This window comes from Meleagris gallopavo, chromosome 1 (genome assembly GCF_000146605.3).
Source record: "Meleagris gallopavo isolate NT-WF06-2002-E0010 breed Aviagen turkey brand Nicholas breeding stock chromosome 1, Turkey_5.1, whole genome shotgun sequence".
NCBI classification, from domain to species: Eukaryota; Metazoa; Chordata; class Aves; order Galliformes; family Phasianidae; genus Meleagris; species Meleagris gallopavo.
This window is the reverse complement of record NC_015011.2, coordinates 108,047,227-108,063,224: the sequence shown is the minus strand read 5'-3', so window position 1 is coordinate 108,063,224 and position 15,998 is coordinate 108,047,227. Positions and strand designations below refer to the sequence as shown.

At 39.2% G+C, this 15,998-nt stretch overlaps 2 protein-coding genes across 2 annotated transcripts in view; both read right to left on the bottom strand.

Moving 5' to 3' along the window:
- Positions 1-178: 178 nt before the first annotated feature.
- On the bottom strand, positions 179-3,611 carry LOC104914574 (periodic tryptophan protein 2 homolog). Its single transcript, XM_019621165.2, has 6 exons — positions 3,501-3,611; positions 3,305-3,417; positions 2,375-2,469; positions 1,969-2,068; positions 819-962; positions 179-341 (listed from the first exon to the last, which is right to left on the bottom strand). Exons 1-6 carry the CDS (start codon positions 3,516-3,518, stop codon positions 194-196), a joined length of 618 nt encoding a protein of 205 aa, XP_019476710.1. The 5' UTR covers positions 3,519-3,611; the 3' UTR covers positions 179-193.
- Positions 3,612-3,961: 350 nt separating this feature from the next.
- The window catches only part of TRAPPC10 (trafficking protein particle complex 10), a 28,008-nt gene continuing 15,971 nt past the window's right edge, over positions 3,962-15,998 (bottom strand). Inside the window, exons 10-18 of the mRNA XM_010724154.3 lie at positions 15,287-15,428; positions 14,061-14,219; positions 11,811-12,040; positions 10,785-10,885; positions 9,789-9,915; positions 9,260-9,430; positions 7,824-8,001; positions 6,877-7,071; positions 3,962-6,068 (exon numbers count right to left, since the gene is read on the bottom strand). Of these exons, the coding sequence (XP_010722456.1) occupies positions 5,830-6,068; positions 6,877-7,071; positions 7,824-8,001; positions 9,260-9,430; positions 9,789-9,915; positions 10,785-10,885; positions 11,811-12,040; positions 14,061-14,219; positions 15,287-15,428 (1,542 nt within the window). The 3' untranslated portion in view covers positions 3,962-5,829. The remainder of the gene's footprint in view (positions 6,069-6,876; positions 7,072-7,823; positions 8,002-9,259; positions 9,431-9,788; positions 9,916-10,784; positions 10,886-11,810; positions 12,041-14,060; positions 14,220-15,286; positions 15,429-15,998) is intronic.

Genomic DNA, 15,998 nt, shown 5'->3' with positions numbered 1-15,998 from the left:
AGCCTGGTCTAGTATTAAATGGGGAGGTTGGTGGCCCTGCATGTGGCAGGGAGGTTGGAGATTCATGATCCTTGAAGTCCCTTCCATGGCCATTCTGTGATTCTGTGAAAGCAGTATAGCCACATCCTTTCCTAAAGATAAGACTAGATAAAGTTCACCTACTTTAACACTAAAACTCAGGAATGTAGTATCATTATATACATACATCAAGACTGTCCTCTTCAAAAAAGCAGGCTACTATTACATCCTTATGCCCACTGAGTGAGTAATATATCAAGTTTGCCCATCGCTCTGCTCCAAACACCCATGTAGACATGTCCTTGCTTCCAATTGCAAAACACCTTGAAGAAAAAAAAGAAAAAGGCAATTTGAGTTAGAACACTGGTTTTTAAGACCATCACTGGCTGCAGAACATTCCGCATAGGAAGACAAGTCAGCACTTTAATAGTAATTTTACATGTGAGATATGTAAACTAAAATGAGTACTCTTACAGTGATACATGGGATTAAATACACTCAAAGTCAACCACGTTCACACTTGAAACATGTTTCTTTTATGAATGACTGACATTTTCAAGCAAGAATGCACCACTGGTCCCTAACACATGCTTATTCCATACCTTCTAGTCTGCTACCTACAGTATTTACGTACTATATACACTATGTATATAGTACATGTGAGATATATAATACAGTATTTCATTGAAGTACAATCCAAATTTTAAAGCTAGAATCACTTTACAGCAAAGAAAATACATGCATAGATGCAAATAATGTTAACAAAGTGAGCAGGTAGACAGCATTTCAGTTTAACTCACTTGGAATCATCAGTCCAGTCAATACAAGTTGTTTCATCATATGGACCATAGTAAGTTTTGTCCAGAACAAATGCGTTGAATTCTCGTCTCTTCCCAGGAGCATGGTACAGAAGAGCAACATTGTCTTTTGTGATCACAAACCTCCTGTCATAAATGAAAAAAAGCAGAATTGCAGGCAAAGCTATTAAAAATAAGCTATTTTTCACTACTGACTGCAATAAAACAGAACAACATAACATTAAAAAGGTTTCTGTGTTACAGAAGTGATAAATAGAAAATACTTCAGAATCAAAGCCAAAAACTTATTTGCAGATAGCTACTACTCCTCAACTTCAAGAATGCAGGTACTAAGCAACAGAAATCCTTTAGAAAAATCAATTAAGTTGAATAATGAAACATTTATTCACTAATTCTTGTGAAGAAAGGCAAATTACAAATATCCAAAATCAGGTATTCTATTTCAATCTCTCTTCTTCTCCATATAATAGGCACTTGCACAAAGCATGCGCATTTCTGTAACACACATCCTTTATAGTTGCCCCACAGCCGGTGTAATTCCCTAACACAGAACTGTAATACCAACTTCCAAGCAAAAAATTCATTTACAATCATCTCAAGTCCATTTAACTGAGAAATACTGCCAAAAGGGAAGTCTGCACCTTTTCCTCTTACTCTTTGATGCTTCCCACAATCTCACCCCAAATCTACACTTTGGCTCAGTGACCACGGACTTAAAGTATAAGGGACAGGAAAAGAACCACTCAATTCAGAGAAGTGTTCCTTTTAGTAACACAGTTGTCTAAACTAAACCAAGCTAGCAGCAAAACTGCTCCACTATGAACAGACAGTTCCCCACATTTCTGTACCTTCCTTATAACATGGAAGAACAGTTAAGATTCATAGCAAGTGTTCTGTACTTCTACAAGTTCCACCATAGACAACAAATATGACAGCCACCTTCCCACATTGTTACCAAGCTTTACTTTTCCTATATTTTTTTCTCTTCTCAACTTTGCTGATGAAGTAGCCCTGGTCCAGCCCAAAATTAGTAAATAAAATTCCCTGGTTGGTCAGAATGTTTTTACTAATTACAACCAGCTTATGAGGCAATTTCTATTCTTCTGCTCCAAAGCGCACACATTTCACTTACTTGCCATCAGGGGAAAAGGAGACACTGTGCACTGGCTTGTGGAAATGAAACTGATGTATCACAGATTTACCAACCAAACTGACGAGCAAGGCAGCTCCCTCTGTGAGGGAGAATAAGGAGATTATTCAGTGCCCAAAGAAAACATAACCCTAGCAAGCTTAGCTTTCCCCCATTAAAATAATAATAAAGTACCTCCTTAGAAACATCTTAAGATAGCACACTTAATGATGTAAGTCAAAAAAAAGCAATCAAAGTTACCAGTTATTTTTAAAAAGCCTTTCTCAGAAAATCTAAATTAATTGTTAAAACAGAGCACTTCTGATCTGTTCTAAGGTTGAACACCTGCTTTCATGCAGTACTTATATTTCATTCCTTTATAAAACAAATACGTTATTTGTGCAAGTACCTTCATCAACAAGGATGGCAAGGCTTCCATCTGGAGAGAGTCCCACACACACAATATTGTGCCGTGTGGCCAGTGGGAACGTTTCACATTTATTACTGCAAGGAGATGACAAAACAGTAAATTGAGCACAAGAACACAGAAATGACTGCTACCTCTGGCATCAATGAAATACGGCCTTATACCTAGAATTATGGAATGGTTTGGATAGAAAGGAACCTTAAAGATCATCTCGTCCCACCTCCTACAGTGAGCAGGGCTGCCCCCCCACCAGCTCAGGCTGCCCAGGGCCCCATCCAACCTGGCCTTGAGCACCTCCAGGGATGGGGCACCACAGCTTCTCTGGGCAGCCTGGGCCAATACCTCACTACCACCTGAAGAATAAATTTCCTCCTAACACCTAACATAAACATCCTCTCTTTTGGTTTAAAATCATTCCCCCTCGCCCCATCACTATCAGTTTGTGTATTATGTTGGTTTCCTCCTGCTTATAAGTTCCCTCCAAGTACTGGAACACTGCAATGAAGTCTCCCTGGAGCTCTCTCTCCTCCAGGCAGCTCAAGCCCAGCTCCATCAGCCTGACTTCCACAAGAGAGGTGCTCCAGCTCTCTGATCATCTTTATGCCCTCCTCTGGACCCTCTCCAACAGCTCTCCACTCCTTGTGCTGAGCACCCCAGACCTGGACGCAGTACTCCAAGTAGGGCCTCGCAGAAGCAGAGCAGAGCGGGACAATCCCCTCCCTTTTCCTGCAGGCCACCTCTCTCGGGATGCGGCCCAGGACGCCGTTGGCCTTCCGGGCTGCAAGCGCACACTGCCGGCTCACGCCTGTTTCATGCACATGCTGTGCCGGAGGACCGGGCCGCAACCCCGCACGTTGTCCCCGGGGAGAAAGGGCTGCAGGAGGAGAGGGGCGGCCGCCAGGTCTCGCTCACTTCTTCAGATCGAAGAGAGAGATCCTGTTCCCGACGGGGCTAATGAGACAGCTGCCATCGCGGGTGAAGTTGAGGTTCCCGCGGCGGTACACGGTGCCCAGTAAACCGGAGAACTGCGAGGAGAGGAGGGGGACGATTAGAGGGGAAGGGGAGAGGCAGAGGCCGCCGAGTGGTACTGATTGACTCACTCACTCACCCGATAGGCGAACTTCATGGCGGCATGCAGAGCGCGTGGATCGTATACGCCGCTGGCGCGCCCAGCTACGCAGCGAGGGAGCACCGCGCATGCGCAGGGGCGGGGACGCTCCGCGCTGAGGGCGGGAATCAGTGACTGACAGTGGCCTCCGCCCCGCCCCTACCCCTTCGTATATATGGCTTCAGCTGCGCCGCTTGTATCGGGGTTCGCGCTAAGAGCGCCTTAGGGCACACCGAACCTAATCCGAGCCGGGCTCATGGGACCCATGAGTACCGTGCGGTTCGGGAGCCTGGCCTGTCACAGGGGACCTGCAGCAGGATACGAAGCTTCTGCCCCTCCTACATCCTCACACATTACCTACACCTAAACAACGGGCTGCCTTTTTAAAGGAAAGCAGCTTGGGCTAGAGGGAGATGGAAGTCATCACTTCTAAAATAAAAACAGTCACAGCACTAGAGAACTTGGATTTCTTTTTAAAACATGTATATTTAGAACTGTAACGCTTACAATTTCATTAAACAATCTTAGTACAATGTGTTTAATCTAACGGTATATTACAGAACGATGTGAAAAATGATTTAATAGCAAACCATGAAAATGGAATCAATTAGAATACCTGCAGTGTCAAAGTCACAAACTCGTTACCTTTTCCAGTCAAAGAATCCCAGCAGCCATTCACTCACACTAAATGATGCTTTGGGTTTTATCCAGAACAAAATGGTATGATTTCCACAGAGAAAGGGCATTCCTTCACAGAAAGAAGATGCTTAACAGTAACGTTTTCAGCTAGCAGGTCTACTTTTTACATCTATTTAGACATTGCTTTAAAAAATAAAAATAAAAATACAACAACAACAAAAAAAAGTAAGGTATTATTTCACTCTTTAACTGCAATTCAGTTTGGAAAGAGGGTTTTTTTCCTTCCCCTTTGTAATTTAGCAGAACCTGAGTTTAGAAAAGAAAAACAAACAAAAAAAAATGATTTGCCTAATGAGCTGTTCCTTTTTTTTTCCTAATATGTTTAACTTTACTGACAAATATCTGATATGGGATGGTTTTCCTCTGTGGAGTCTGTTCACAATGCACCATTATAGAACTGCAAGTAGAAAAGGTCATTCTCACATTAAATGCACAAGTTTCAATACCAGAAGCAAGACATCAGGAGTTGTAATTTTTCCAGTCACAGGTGAATTTGCAACATTCACAAAAATTACACTTTCTCTTTTAAACACTTTTTTGTATTTACATTTCAAGATATAAATAATGAAATTCTTTAAGTTACATGTTTTAACTTTGCTTCACAATTATTCTACATCTGCAAGCTTTCCTATATCAAACCAACCTCTTTCTTCCCCCGTGAATGCGGAAGTCTGGCCTCTAATCAGTAATAATTACACTAAGCCTTCGTGATGAAAGGTTGACTGTTCAAGTATTATCTCATACTGAAATTTTTGCCCCAATTTCAAAATTGGAGCAGAAAACCAAGCCACTTAGAAATGCTAATAAAAGAAATGAATCTGGGAACTCAAGCCAAATAATTTATTATTAAATTCTATCAGTATCTTTCTTTGGTAAGAACTATGCAAGAGGATGTCCCACCCATCCCACCCCCAAAAAATAAAACCATATAATATGTGACATCACAGTGTATATTCTGTGAAGGAGAAAGTCTCAAAAAAAATAAGGAATTTGTTCAGTTAAGATTGTTTATAGCAGTAGTCTTCCATGCATTTAAGAATGCAAATGATGGAAGTTTAGTATAAGATTGCAATGACAGGAATTAACAATGCTAAAAAGAAAAAAAAAAAGGAAAAAAAATCAGGAAAGCAACTATTAAGTCGATGAACAAGTTGTTGTATGCTTTGCTGTACTTGTGGCACATGTGGAAAAGCCTGTAAATTACATAAAATACCAAGACTTGGATAATTGTGTCACCCAAATCTTAACTCTAAAATATGAAGGAAGCATTAAACTAAGCTATCAGCTGCCAGACAAAATAAAAAAGTGGTCCAAATACTTGGATTTATTTTGTTTTTGTTGCCCTGTGTTGAGATGCAGGATGTGACTGAAGGGAGAAAACCCAATAGCTCACACAAAACATATTAAAGTGGCAATATAAACTAGCTGACACAAGCTTCACTGTACATTTAAATTGATACAATTGTCTGGTGCTTCCATGGCCAGTAAATGTTGAATGCCATAGGTTTCTTTAGCGTTAAAATGTTGCAACAAAGACTAATCAGGTCATAATCCTTTAAAGTGCTTTCATATCCAGTTTCTAATGTTTTTTTTTGTTTGTTTGTTTTTTCCTTGTTCTTATACCAAGTTGTCACGTGATATTGACTTCGAGAACATGGTCGTCCTTGCTGGGAATGACAAGTATTTGCATACCCGTGCTGCAGTTGAAGACCTGACCAGATGAAAAGGATTGCAGACGGGGCATTGGCAAACCTTTGTGTTCCCCACTAGCCGCAGAATGCAAGCTACCTCTGCTCCTTATGCTGCTGCTGTCAGCTTGATCATCCACATTCTTGTCCACAGACAGGTTATCATTTTCAATCCAGCTATCTGTTCAAAACAAAAACCCACGATTTCATTCTATGAAGTGATTAAGGAACTCAAAATTATTTCAGAACTCAGACACACAGTCAAACTACCACGTGTTAACAGTTACTGAACATCTCTGCTGAGGTAACAGTCTGCTCAAGTTTGGCAAACAGCAGATTCAACAGTGTGAATTATTTTGGTTCATGTGAAAAAGTTGAGTAGTGTTACCTCACATTTGTCATAAACTAGAAGACAGCACACTGGCAATTCCTGGAGCGCTGCTGACAAATGGTAAATCGCTTGCAGGAGCAAATTCTCACTAGAGCTCTGCAGCTACTCAACAGTACAATTAAAACCTAAAGGTCACTAGTAGTTTAAGCCTTGACATGGTTTATATGCCACAAGTTCTCAGTACTTCTATTTCCAGTTGGTTGTTATAAAAACTGTTTTCAAAACTAACAGAGATGTGAGAGGTGTGCAGTTAAGGGACAATCTTCTAATCCTGAGGTTCCATTATCAAATCAATGTTCACTTGATTAAAAATTAAGTGATAACTAATTTGCAGCAGAATTTTTAAAGGAAATAAGAAGTAAAAAAAGAACGTGTTTATTATTTCCCCTCACATGTTAAGACTGCAGCTTGAAATCAAACTTCCTGCTAAAGCAGCACCTTAAATGTTTCAAAGTAGAACTGTAAAAGAAGATCACTACAAAAAACATCTACGGGTACTTGGTCAATATACTTCCTTGCCTTGCTTTTCTCTTTACTCAAGAACATGGAAGGAGCAGAACCATTTCTTTAAGAAGCCATGTATTCAAGATAGCTTTACCAGCATCAAGTTGCATGGAGTGAGCAGAATGATGAGGGAGGTATTTAAATAATCTGACATCAGGAAAGGGTAGATATCCAGCAAACAGTGGCATCACTTCCATGTGGACTTTGTGAGTTGCTTGAGCTGCTACAGGCATAGATATCACTCCAGAACTTTTTCCGCAGACAGCCCAGTTACTGCTGTTGTCAACAACTGCAAGAACAAAGAGAAGACACTACAAAAATCTTACTTGGAAAAAAAAGAACCTCCAGTATAGTTTTAGAACACTTTAAAATCAGTATTTTTGCAGTATCTAAAAACTCACAGGATTTTCTGTGTGAAGTTGGCTGGGGCCCTGGGCAACCTGATGTAGTGGGTTGCACTAGTGGGTTGAAACTGGATGGCTTTTAAGTCCCTTCCAAGCCAAGTCTCTCTGTGATTCTATAAGAGCTGTGCAAAGTAAGAAAACAGCCCTACACCAAAGGGACCATTGCCTCAAACAAGCATTCAACCAGCCTGAGTAGCAATTACACTTGAAGACAAGTTAATGAATAAAAAAAAAAAAAAACTCAAAATACTCTCACTGTCCCATTTTTTGCTGGAATAGAGTTAATTTTCTTCATAGTAGCTCATATGAAGCTGGTTGTGGGTTTGCTATGCATTGGTAATACACTGGTGTTTTAGCTGTTGCAGAGCAGTGGTTGCACAGAATCAAGGGCTTTTCTGCCTCTCATGTGTCCTGTCACCAGAGGCTACGAGCAACAAGGAGCAAAGAGGAGACACAACCAGAGCAGCTAGCCCAGACTGAACAAAGGGATGTTCCATACCACAGTGTCTTGCTTAGCAATAAAAGCCAGGGGAAAGGGGAGGTGGGGAACATGTATTTCACAGAAAGTCTAATAGGTGACATTGAGACAAAACCACTGGAGAATTGTGTCAGTGTGAGTAAGAAAAAATATTCTTACCTTCATACATAAGTTTTGTTGTGCAATACCCATCTGATTCTGTTAATGCTTCATCTCTGTCAACCTCTGAGAGGTCAACAAGACGAGTAATGGACACCTCTAAGGAGCATAGTGAGCCTGTTTTACAGTACTCTGTCCCCAGTGGTGGAAAAATTTCAGTTTTCACATGGTACAATGTCTGTAAGGAAGAAAAAGAGTACTGTTATCAAGAAATAAAAAAAGGGGAGTGCATTTAGTTATGTTTAAACAACACTTGACAATTTATATATTATAAACTTACTTTTGTGTTTAACATTCATGTTTTAGTTTTTTTTAATGCAAGATTCAGTTAAGTTTTTATTGCTAAAATTAAAACAAATTTGATTTAAATTATTTTTGATATCAGCAGAGTACACAGTTCTTCCCTACACTTCAAGCTTTTAACTGTTCAGCCTTTCAGTACTTTTACATGGATATCTACCTTATTATAACTGAAAAAACTTTTATTAGTTTCCTGACTCCTCTCTTCCCAAACATGCGACAAAAATTCTGAGAGCTTACGTATCATTCATACCATCACAATCCCCTGAATAAAGGTGTTCATATTATCAAAGAACAAATTTAATTACTACAATATTAAACTTTCGACTCCTCCCAAAGAAAAAGGATTAAAATATCAGTGCTGGAAACATTTAGCTCCCTTTAAAAAAATATATCCGTAAGGATGCTGATAAAAGTGCCAAAAATACTAGTTACATGCCAGTAGGCAAAAAACACAGCAACCCTGAAAATGGGCAAAAGGATTTAACCCAATGAAATATTTCTCATGCTGCTACTTTTACCCGAGCATTAAAAAGGCTAACATAACTGAATTTAGAGATGAGACTTTGTAATGTTGATAAAGTTCCTTTAATGGGAAGTCATACCTAGCCTAAGCTTCCTAGCAGATCAAAGAAGTTTGTCCATAAGGGGAAAGAAGAAACACTTAAGATAATGGCCTAGCAAATCCTAAATATTTCATTAGAGGAACTCATCAATACAAAAGCACTACAAAAACAACTCAAATGCTTACAATAGCAAAGATCTTTGGAAATGGCAGTTTGTTTTGGAGAGGGCTGCCTGAAGTTACTAGGAAAAAAGCAGCTCAGAAAGTAATCTACAGACATTGTCCACGTCACGAGCCCAAAGAGGCAGAAAAACAGCAAAACCAAAACAAGAAACAAAAATCGAGTTCAAGGAAACTCACACAAGTGTTCTCCTATCCTATTCCAGGGGTAAGCATGTAATTTACCTCTTTTCCAGTTCTACAATTCAACACAGAATACACAGCTTTCCAATTATCTTCAATTTCATTATGCAAAGGGAATTTCTAAAATATTTTTCTTGACTTCCCCTTTGTGTGGTGTATATTAAGAAATCACATTCAGTTAATATATACTATACTTCAGAATGCTTACAAAAAAGTTTTCCACTTGGAACTCATAAGTGAACGGCTTCAGGGTAAGAGACTGTTTTTCAGAGGTAGCTGGACAAAAGCTGACTGAAAACAGGCACTGCAAGGAGAGAGGAAGCTCTTTTGTCCACTTCAATTCCCACACAAAGAATATTGATTGCTTACTATAGATGACCTGAAAGAGAAATTGTTTATAGCATTAGTTTCTCTCTCTCTGATGGAGAAATGGAAATACATATCCTCTTACATATATTCATACATTCTGGTATCAATATAGCTTAAAAAACAAGGTTACAAGTGAATGGACAAGCTAATCATCTCCACATCTTTTAGAATTTCATCTAACATCAGCAGTGCCTTCTAAAGCATCTTTAAGAATCAAAGTTACTCAGAAGATCACAAAGATGTAACAATGCCAGTTATCAGCCTTCCTACAAAAGTTACATACAGAAGTGCTAACGGTATTACTAGCAGGAAGTTTCATCTAACTATCCTGTCAGCAAGCTCACAAAACACCACGAGAGTCTTTTTACCTGTTGAGATTCAGAGTTCAGAGGTATCAGCTGCAAATCTGTACAGTCAGCAGTATTTTTTAGGTTATTGTCTGAAAGCTGAAAGCAGAGTTCTGACAAATTCTGTATGCAGACTTGCACATACTTCCTGAAAAACATGAAGTTTGTTGAATTTTCTAGCAAATTTCCATTTTTACATTTACAGAATACAGGGTCCATAAATTTGCTGTAAAGTGCACAGCTTGTGCAAAAAAAATATAAAAGCAGGTTTATTTCTTTCAATCTTTTCTCATTATTTATTAATCTGTAGAAACATATGTAAAACACACTCTTTCATGTAAAACAGAAACAAATAACTACATAGAAATAGATTAGATTAGTTTATTTTATATATTTTACATATGTATATATGGGTTTGTTTAGCTTGGAAAAGAGGAGGCTCTTGGGAGACCTCATTGTGGCCTTCCAATACTTGAAGGGAGCATATAAATGGGAGGGGGTATGACTGTTTATGTGGATGGATAGTGATAGGACAAGGGGGAATGGTTTTAAACTGAGACAGAGGAGGTTTAGGTTAGATATTAGGAGGAAGTTTTTCACTCAGAGGGTGGTGACGCACTGGAACAGGTTGCCCAAGGAGGCTGTGGATGCCCCATCCATGGAGGCATTCAAGGCCAGGCTGGATGTGGCTCTGGGCAGCCTGGTCTGGTGGTTGGTGACCCTGCCCATGGCAGAGGGGTGAAACTCAATGATCATTGTGGTCCTTTTCAACCCAGGCCATTCTATGATTCTATGACTTTGTGATTGTGTTTCCAGAAAAGTTGAAAATGCGCTTATTTTATTGTTAAGAAAGTACACTAGAGAAAATATGCAAACCTTCAGCAGGAAACTGTAGGACAGCAGAAGTCCAATTCAAAACATAATAATAATAAAAAAGTCAGCTATAGACAATACTTATGAAACTCCAGATCCCTATTTTCCTAGAAGAAAGAAATAAGAAATGCTTAATTTCTTTACCGTTTGCCAGCTGACAATAAGGAATGCTTGGCATTAAAAGGTATGCAGAATGTTAATGCAATAATAGTGGAATAAATCGACCAAGGACAATCAATGGTTACCTAAAAGAGAAAGAAACCAAAGTTCTTGCTCATAACTTGATTTACTTTTCTCATAATTTCCAAACAAACCTTTGCTCAGTGTCTATGTCTAATGCATCCAGATGAAAAAGAAAATAGTACGTCAGAGTTAATCTGAAAAACCATCAGCCTTTTGCTTTTTTCTGAGCAAGGATGAAATCTTGAAGAAGTTTTTTCCCATAGAAACCTCATACATTCACTTCTGAACACCAGAAATAAAGGAGGGTGCACAGAAAAAAAATGAAAGAGTGTCACTATCAACAGCATCTTAACAATAATCTGATAACAAATAATCTGATAAAAGGTCAATACATTGCTGTAAGAACTATTACTGAAATATTGTAACATTTTCTTAAAGACAAGCTTAAAATATATTGTGTGTTTAATTTTAAGCAGCACACTTAACTATTACATTTCTCTTGCACATACGTTTAACATTATTTTTTGGTATATGTGGGGAGAGGAGAGGAATTCATATAAATAAAAATAATTTGTCACATCCCATTTTAGCAGTGCTAATCTATACCTATTCCTTTTAACCATAATATTCACATACACACTTTGCAAGTAGAAGAAATCCTTTCCCATTAATCAAAAAGGAGGATTTAAAGACCACCATGCTACCTTTCACAAAGACACAGGTATCCTTCATCCTATAAAAACTGAGCATCAGAACATGAATATTCAAGTATGAGCAAGAGGAACATGTGACAACACAGGAGACAGTATAGATTTCTGCTTATGTATTCTCTACATTGATACTGTTTATTAAGATTTTTGCATTTAGGTCTTTAAGGGAAAGGTAGCTCAGTGCAAGCAGTTTTTCCCACCATTACTCTCACTTAATATTTTGTGAAGTTCATGTTGCCACGATCAAACATAATAAAAATAGTAAATGTCATCTTACTTTTTGATCAACAGTAGCCATACAGTTGTCCAGTTTTTGTTTTTCTTTGTTTTTTCTCTGAACTTCTTTATTTGTAGTATTTTCCCCCTCCTCTGCAGATTCTGTGGCTGATGGTAAATACATGACTTCTAGTTCAAATTCAATCACATGATATGCAGGAGCCACTGGCAAATTGATGCTTGTAATCTTTTCAGAAGACTGAATTCTTAGTGATGATTCTGAGACCTTTTCTGTGGTTGTGCAGAAAAGGGAGAAGTTATTTGAAAACATTTATCCCCTCAGCTTATTTCTGTAATTAAGTACAGAAATGAGCCTATAGACCTGTCATAGAAAACATATGGTAACATAACCTAACAAGACCTTCATATTTTCAGAAACAAAAATGAGAAACTATGTCTCATATCTCCCTAATAACCTTCTCACACTAATTACAATCCACACATCTTAAATACCACTGCTGTATACAACTTCTCAATACTGATGCTCTATCCTTCTCAAATTGCAGGAAGGTAACCACCACATTTAGTGCAGCAGTTTCTTCCAACGTTCAAGGAAAAACCAAGAGGACAACTTGGTAACAGACTTCGAATTAGCTGAAGAGTTAAATTCACTGAAATTCACACTGAATTTTTCACTATGTCCTTCACCTCCTTATTCTCATAATTCATTTTTATTTCAAAGAAACTTAACATTTACTGAAAACGCATAAATAAATTTATCCAGCTCAGCAGCTGGATAGCAGTGCTGCAGAAAGGGTGTTCTAGTTGACAGTTGTACCTGAGCCAGCAGCATGCCCTGGCAGCACAAAGGGCCAACTGTAGCCAGGGAGGCCCAGCACTGCTGCTGGGTGAGGGGAGGGGCTGTCCCCTCTGCTCTGTGCTATGTGGCCTAACCTCCAGCACTGGGTGCGGGTTTGGCTGCGATGTAAGGACACAAAGCGGTTAGAGAGCATGCAAAGGAGGGTAACAAACATGGGGAGGGATCTAGAAGAGAAGATGTATGAGGAGCAGATGAGGCCCCTTGCTGTGCTCAGCGCAGAGCACAGGAGCTGAGGGGAGGTCTGATGGCGGCTGCAGCTCCTCACAGGAAGCAGAGGGGCAGCGCTGAGCTCTGCCCTGTGTGACAGCGACAGGGCCCGAGGGAACGGCATGGAGCTGTGTCAGGGGAGGAGCAGCACCACAGGGCTGTGGGCATGGAATCGGCTGCACAGGGCTGTGGGCACGGCCCCCAGTGTCAGAGTTCAGGAAGCAGCAGGATACTGCTCTCAGACATAGGGTTTGGATTTTGAGCGGCCCTGTGTGGAGCCAGGACAGTTAGCACTGATGATCTTTGAGGGCCCCCTCACAGCTCAAGGTATTCTGTGATTCCTTACAGAACCTTAATACGTAGGGTACATATCTGTATAGTCTATTTCAATCTCAGTTACATTATGTCCATTAAGACTGTTCTCATTTATGTAAAACTTTAGTGTATCTTTAGCTGCTCAGATACACTCAAGCACCCATACTCAGTCTACAATCAATCAATACACAGATGTTATAGTATAGCAGAGAGCTTGGCTACATAGTTATTACACCAAAGCAAAAAAGATAAGGATGCTTACCCGTATCCCGGGCTTGCTTAGGTAACTCCAGTGGAGTGGATCTCCAGAAGAGATCCTTCCCCAGTAGCAATCAGCTCTTAAACGGGTCTAGGAGAGGTGGAGCCAGGCTCCACCCTTTCCTGCAGCACAGGTGAATTGCCTTCACCTGTGCTCCCGTGGCTGACTCATTGCTTGCCTCAGGTGATCAATCAGAGGTTCAGGCCGTGATTCAGCAGTTCCCATACACACAAGAAAGGAAAATAAACCCTTTGACTTCATGTACTTAAACGCAACACTGGCTAAAGAGTGCTAAGTAAAAACGTATTCAGACTACTTGACAACAAAACTGTATTGCCTAGTTATGACACACTCTGCATAGTAATAGAAGCTCACCACCATAAATTTGGAAATCATGAAGCCAGCAGCTATTTCTCCATATCTACGGTATTTCATCCATGCAAGTAAAAGCCATCCAGCTATACTTACTGAAAAGTACATAGTACTACTCTGAAGGTGGAAGTTTAAGACCCTTCTACACTGAAGTACTCAGTTACAGTTTCCTAGAATTGTTCTCAATAACAACTACTGAAAAAGTGTAATCATCTTAACAAATTTTACTTCAGGGTAATTGAATTTTCAGCTATCTAAAGATTATTTTGATTGCTTACCTCTGGTGTTGGAATAGATCACTGCCTTGCTCTCTGGATTGTACAGAATAGGCATGGCATCAGCATTACTGAGCTGCAAAGTATCTCCACTCTTCATGCTGTAATGACCTGTAGTCACTGTGAATTTCACCTTCTGTGGAATGCCAGCCAAAAGGCTATCTGAAGAAGAAAGCAGAAATCGTCAACTGATTCCAGTACTCATTGGTACATGGCTACAATGCACTGCTAAAGTTTACTACCTCCAAGGTAGCAAAGTTTGCAATTCCTCCAATTGTTACACATTTTAGGGCAACTTAAAAGTTTGGCTTTTGGTATTAAATCCTATTATCATGGGTTTGGTCACTCAAGTTCAAACAACCTGTTTCTCCATGCTATTTATCTGACCTAGGTCTAGATTAGCTGACTTATATATATGCATAGCTCTGGCAGCACAGAATTCAGTGAAAGATAAAATCCTAGGGAATTTACTAAGCTTTTTACTGAATTCTGAATGTTGTAAACTGCTTTAGATTTTTGTGCCTGTGGTACTGGTCATACCCACGTGGTGTATTTACATAAACAAGACACGAAGAAAGCAAGTATGCACACAGATTCTCAAATATCTGAATCACATCCATCAATTTCCTTGGGTAGCTAATATGATAAATTCCCCTCTCCCCAGTATGCCCATCTTCTTTACAGTGCAGTCCCTTTAACTGGAATGATAGCACAAATGCTTATTAACTCATCTGCCCCAACCTGAAAATAAAATCACTATGAACTTCAGCATACCAAATACAGTAAATTCTACAAGAAGTAATTCTCAGCCATCCATGAAATCAATGGATGCATTCACAATTCTAATAACTTAATATTCCTCCAACAGAGAAGCTCAGTTTGTAGTATGCATTTATTAAATATGAAAGAGACTGCAGCATCACTGAACTAACTGATCCGTTCAGTCAATTAAAAGTTTAACTACTGAGTTTTCCTAATGCACGTGGGAACTCAAATCATATCTAATATTTAAGTGATACTGCACATTCAAGTTCGAGCTAAGCTCTGCGATTAATTGTTGAGAAACAAGCCGTAATTGACACCATATTGGATCAATAATTTGAAAAAAAAATCTAGCTCAAAACTAAAACTAAGACACATCCCAAATAAAATCCAAGGCAGAAAACACAATCTAGTTCCAAGGAGAGTATAACAGAATTAATCAAATTCAGTGTGGCAGTTGTACCTACCAGTCGTCGGTTCCACTTTTAGCTGGGGCTCCTGAGAATAGACATCATACTGCACTATTGGATAAATATGAAGAAGGACAAACTGTATTTTTCCCACTGAAGTGCACAGCTGCCTGAGGGTGTACGTACCAGGTTCCTTGGCCTTTGAAGAAAACATTGGAATGGCATTTTCAATTTAGGAATTACTTCTAAAACAAACCGAGTATTTTCTCAGCTCACTTACAGACGTTTTGTATTTGTAAATCAAAACAAAAACAAAATCAAAAGAATCATTCCATAAGCTACAAGATTTTCAGAAAAGGTGCATCTTTTCTCATATTAAGATAATAAGCTCCACAAGTCAAGAAAGAATAACACATACCAGCAGTCAGAATAACTAATATAATAGCTACTCTCTCAAGACAAAAAAAATTCCCAAATAAATTGTCCCCCCTCCTCCCTCTTTCCTCAAGTGCACATAAATTAAAATGTAACTTTATTAAGTACTGAAATTATATTTAGCAAGTAGCAAAGTACTTATTTAGCTAACATTCATAAAACCCTACAATGTTCATATCAGGCACAGCCCTCAGCTCAAGCTGTTCAGTTCAAACACACTCAAACTCTTCCCTTGACCTGTACAATGAGATTCTAGATATTTTGCAATAACATTACAAAAAGCAAATCCAATGCACTATCATCTCATAGTATATTTATTCTTGATTCTACTTAT

What these genes read in the sequence shown, in the direction of transcription:
- LOC104914574 (XM_019621165.2), bottom strand. An exon ending in TGCCATCCTTGTTGATGAAG is followed by an intron (nt 2,069 to 2,374) that starts GTACTTGCACAA and finishes TCTCCCTCACAG; the next exon opens with AGGGAGCTGCCTTGCTCGTC. An exon ending in GACTGGACTGATGATTCCAA is followed by an intron (nt 342 to 818) that starts GTGAGTTAAACT and finishes TTTTTCTTCAAG; the next exon opens with GTGTTTTGCAATTGGAAGCA.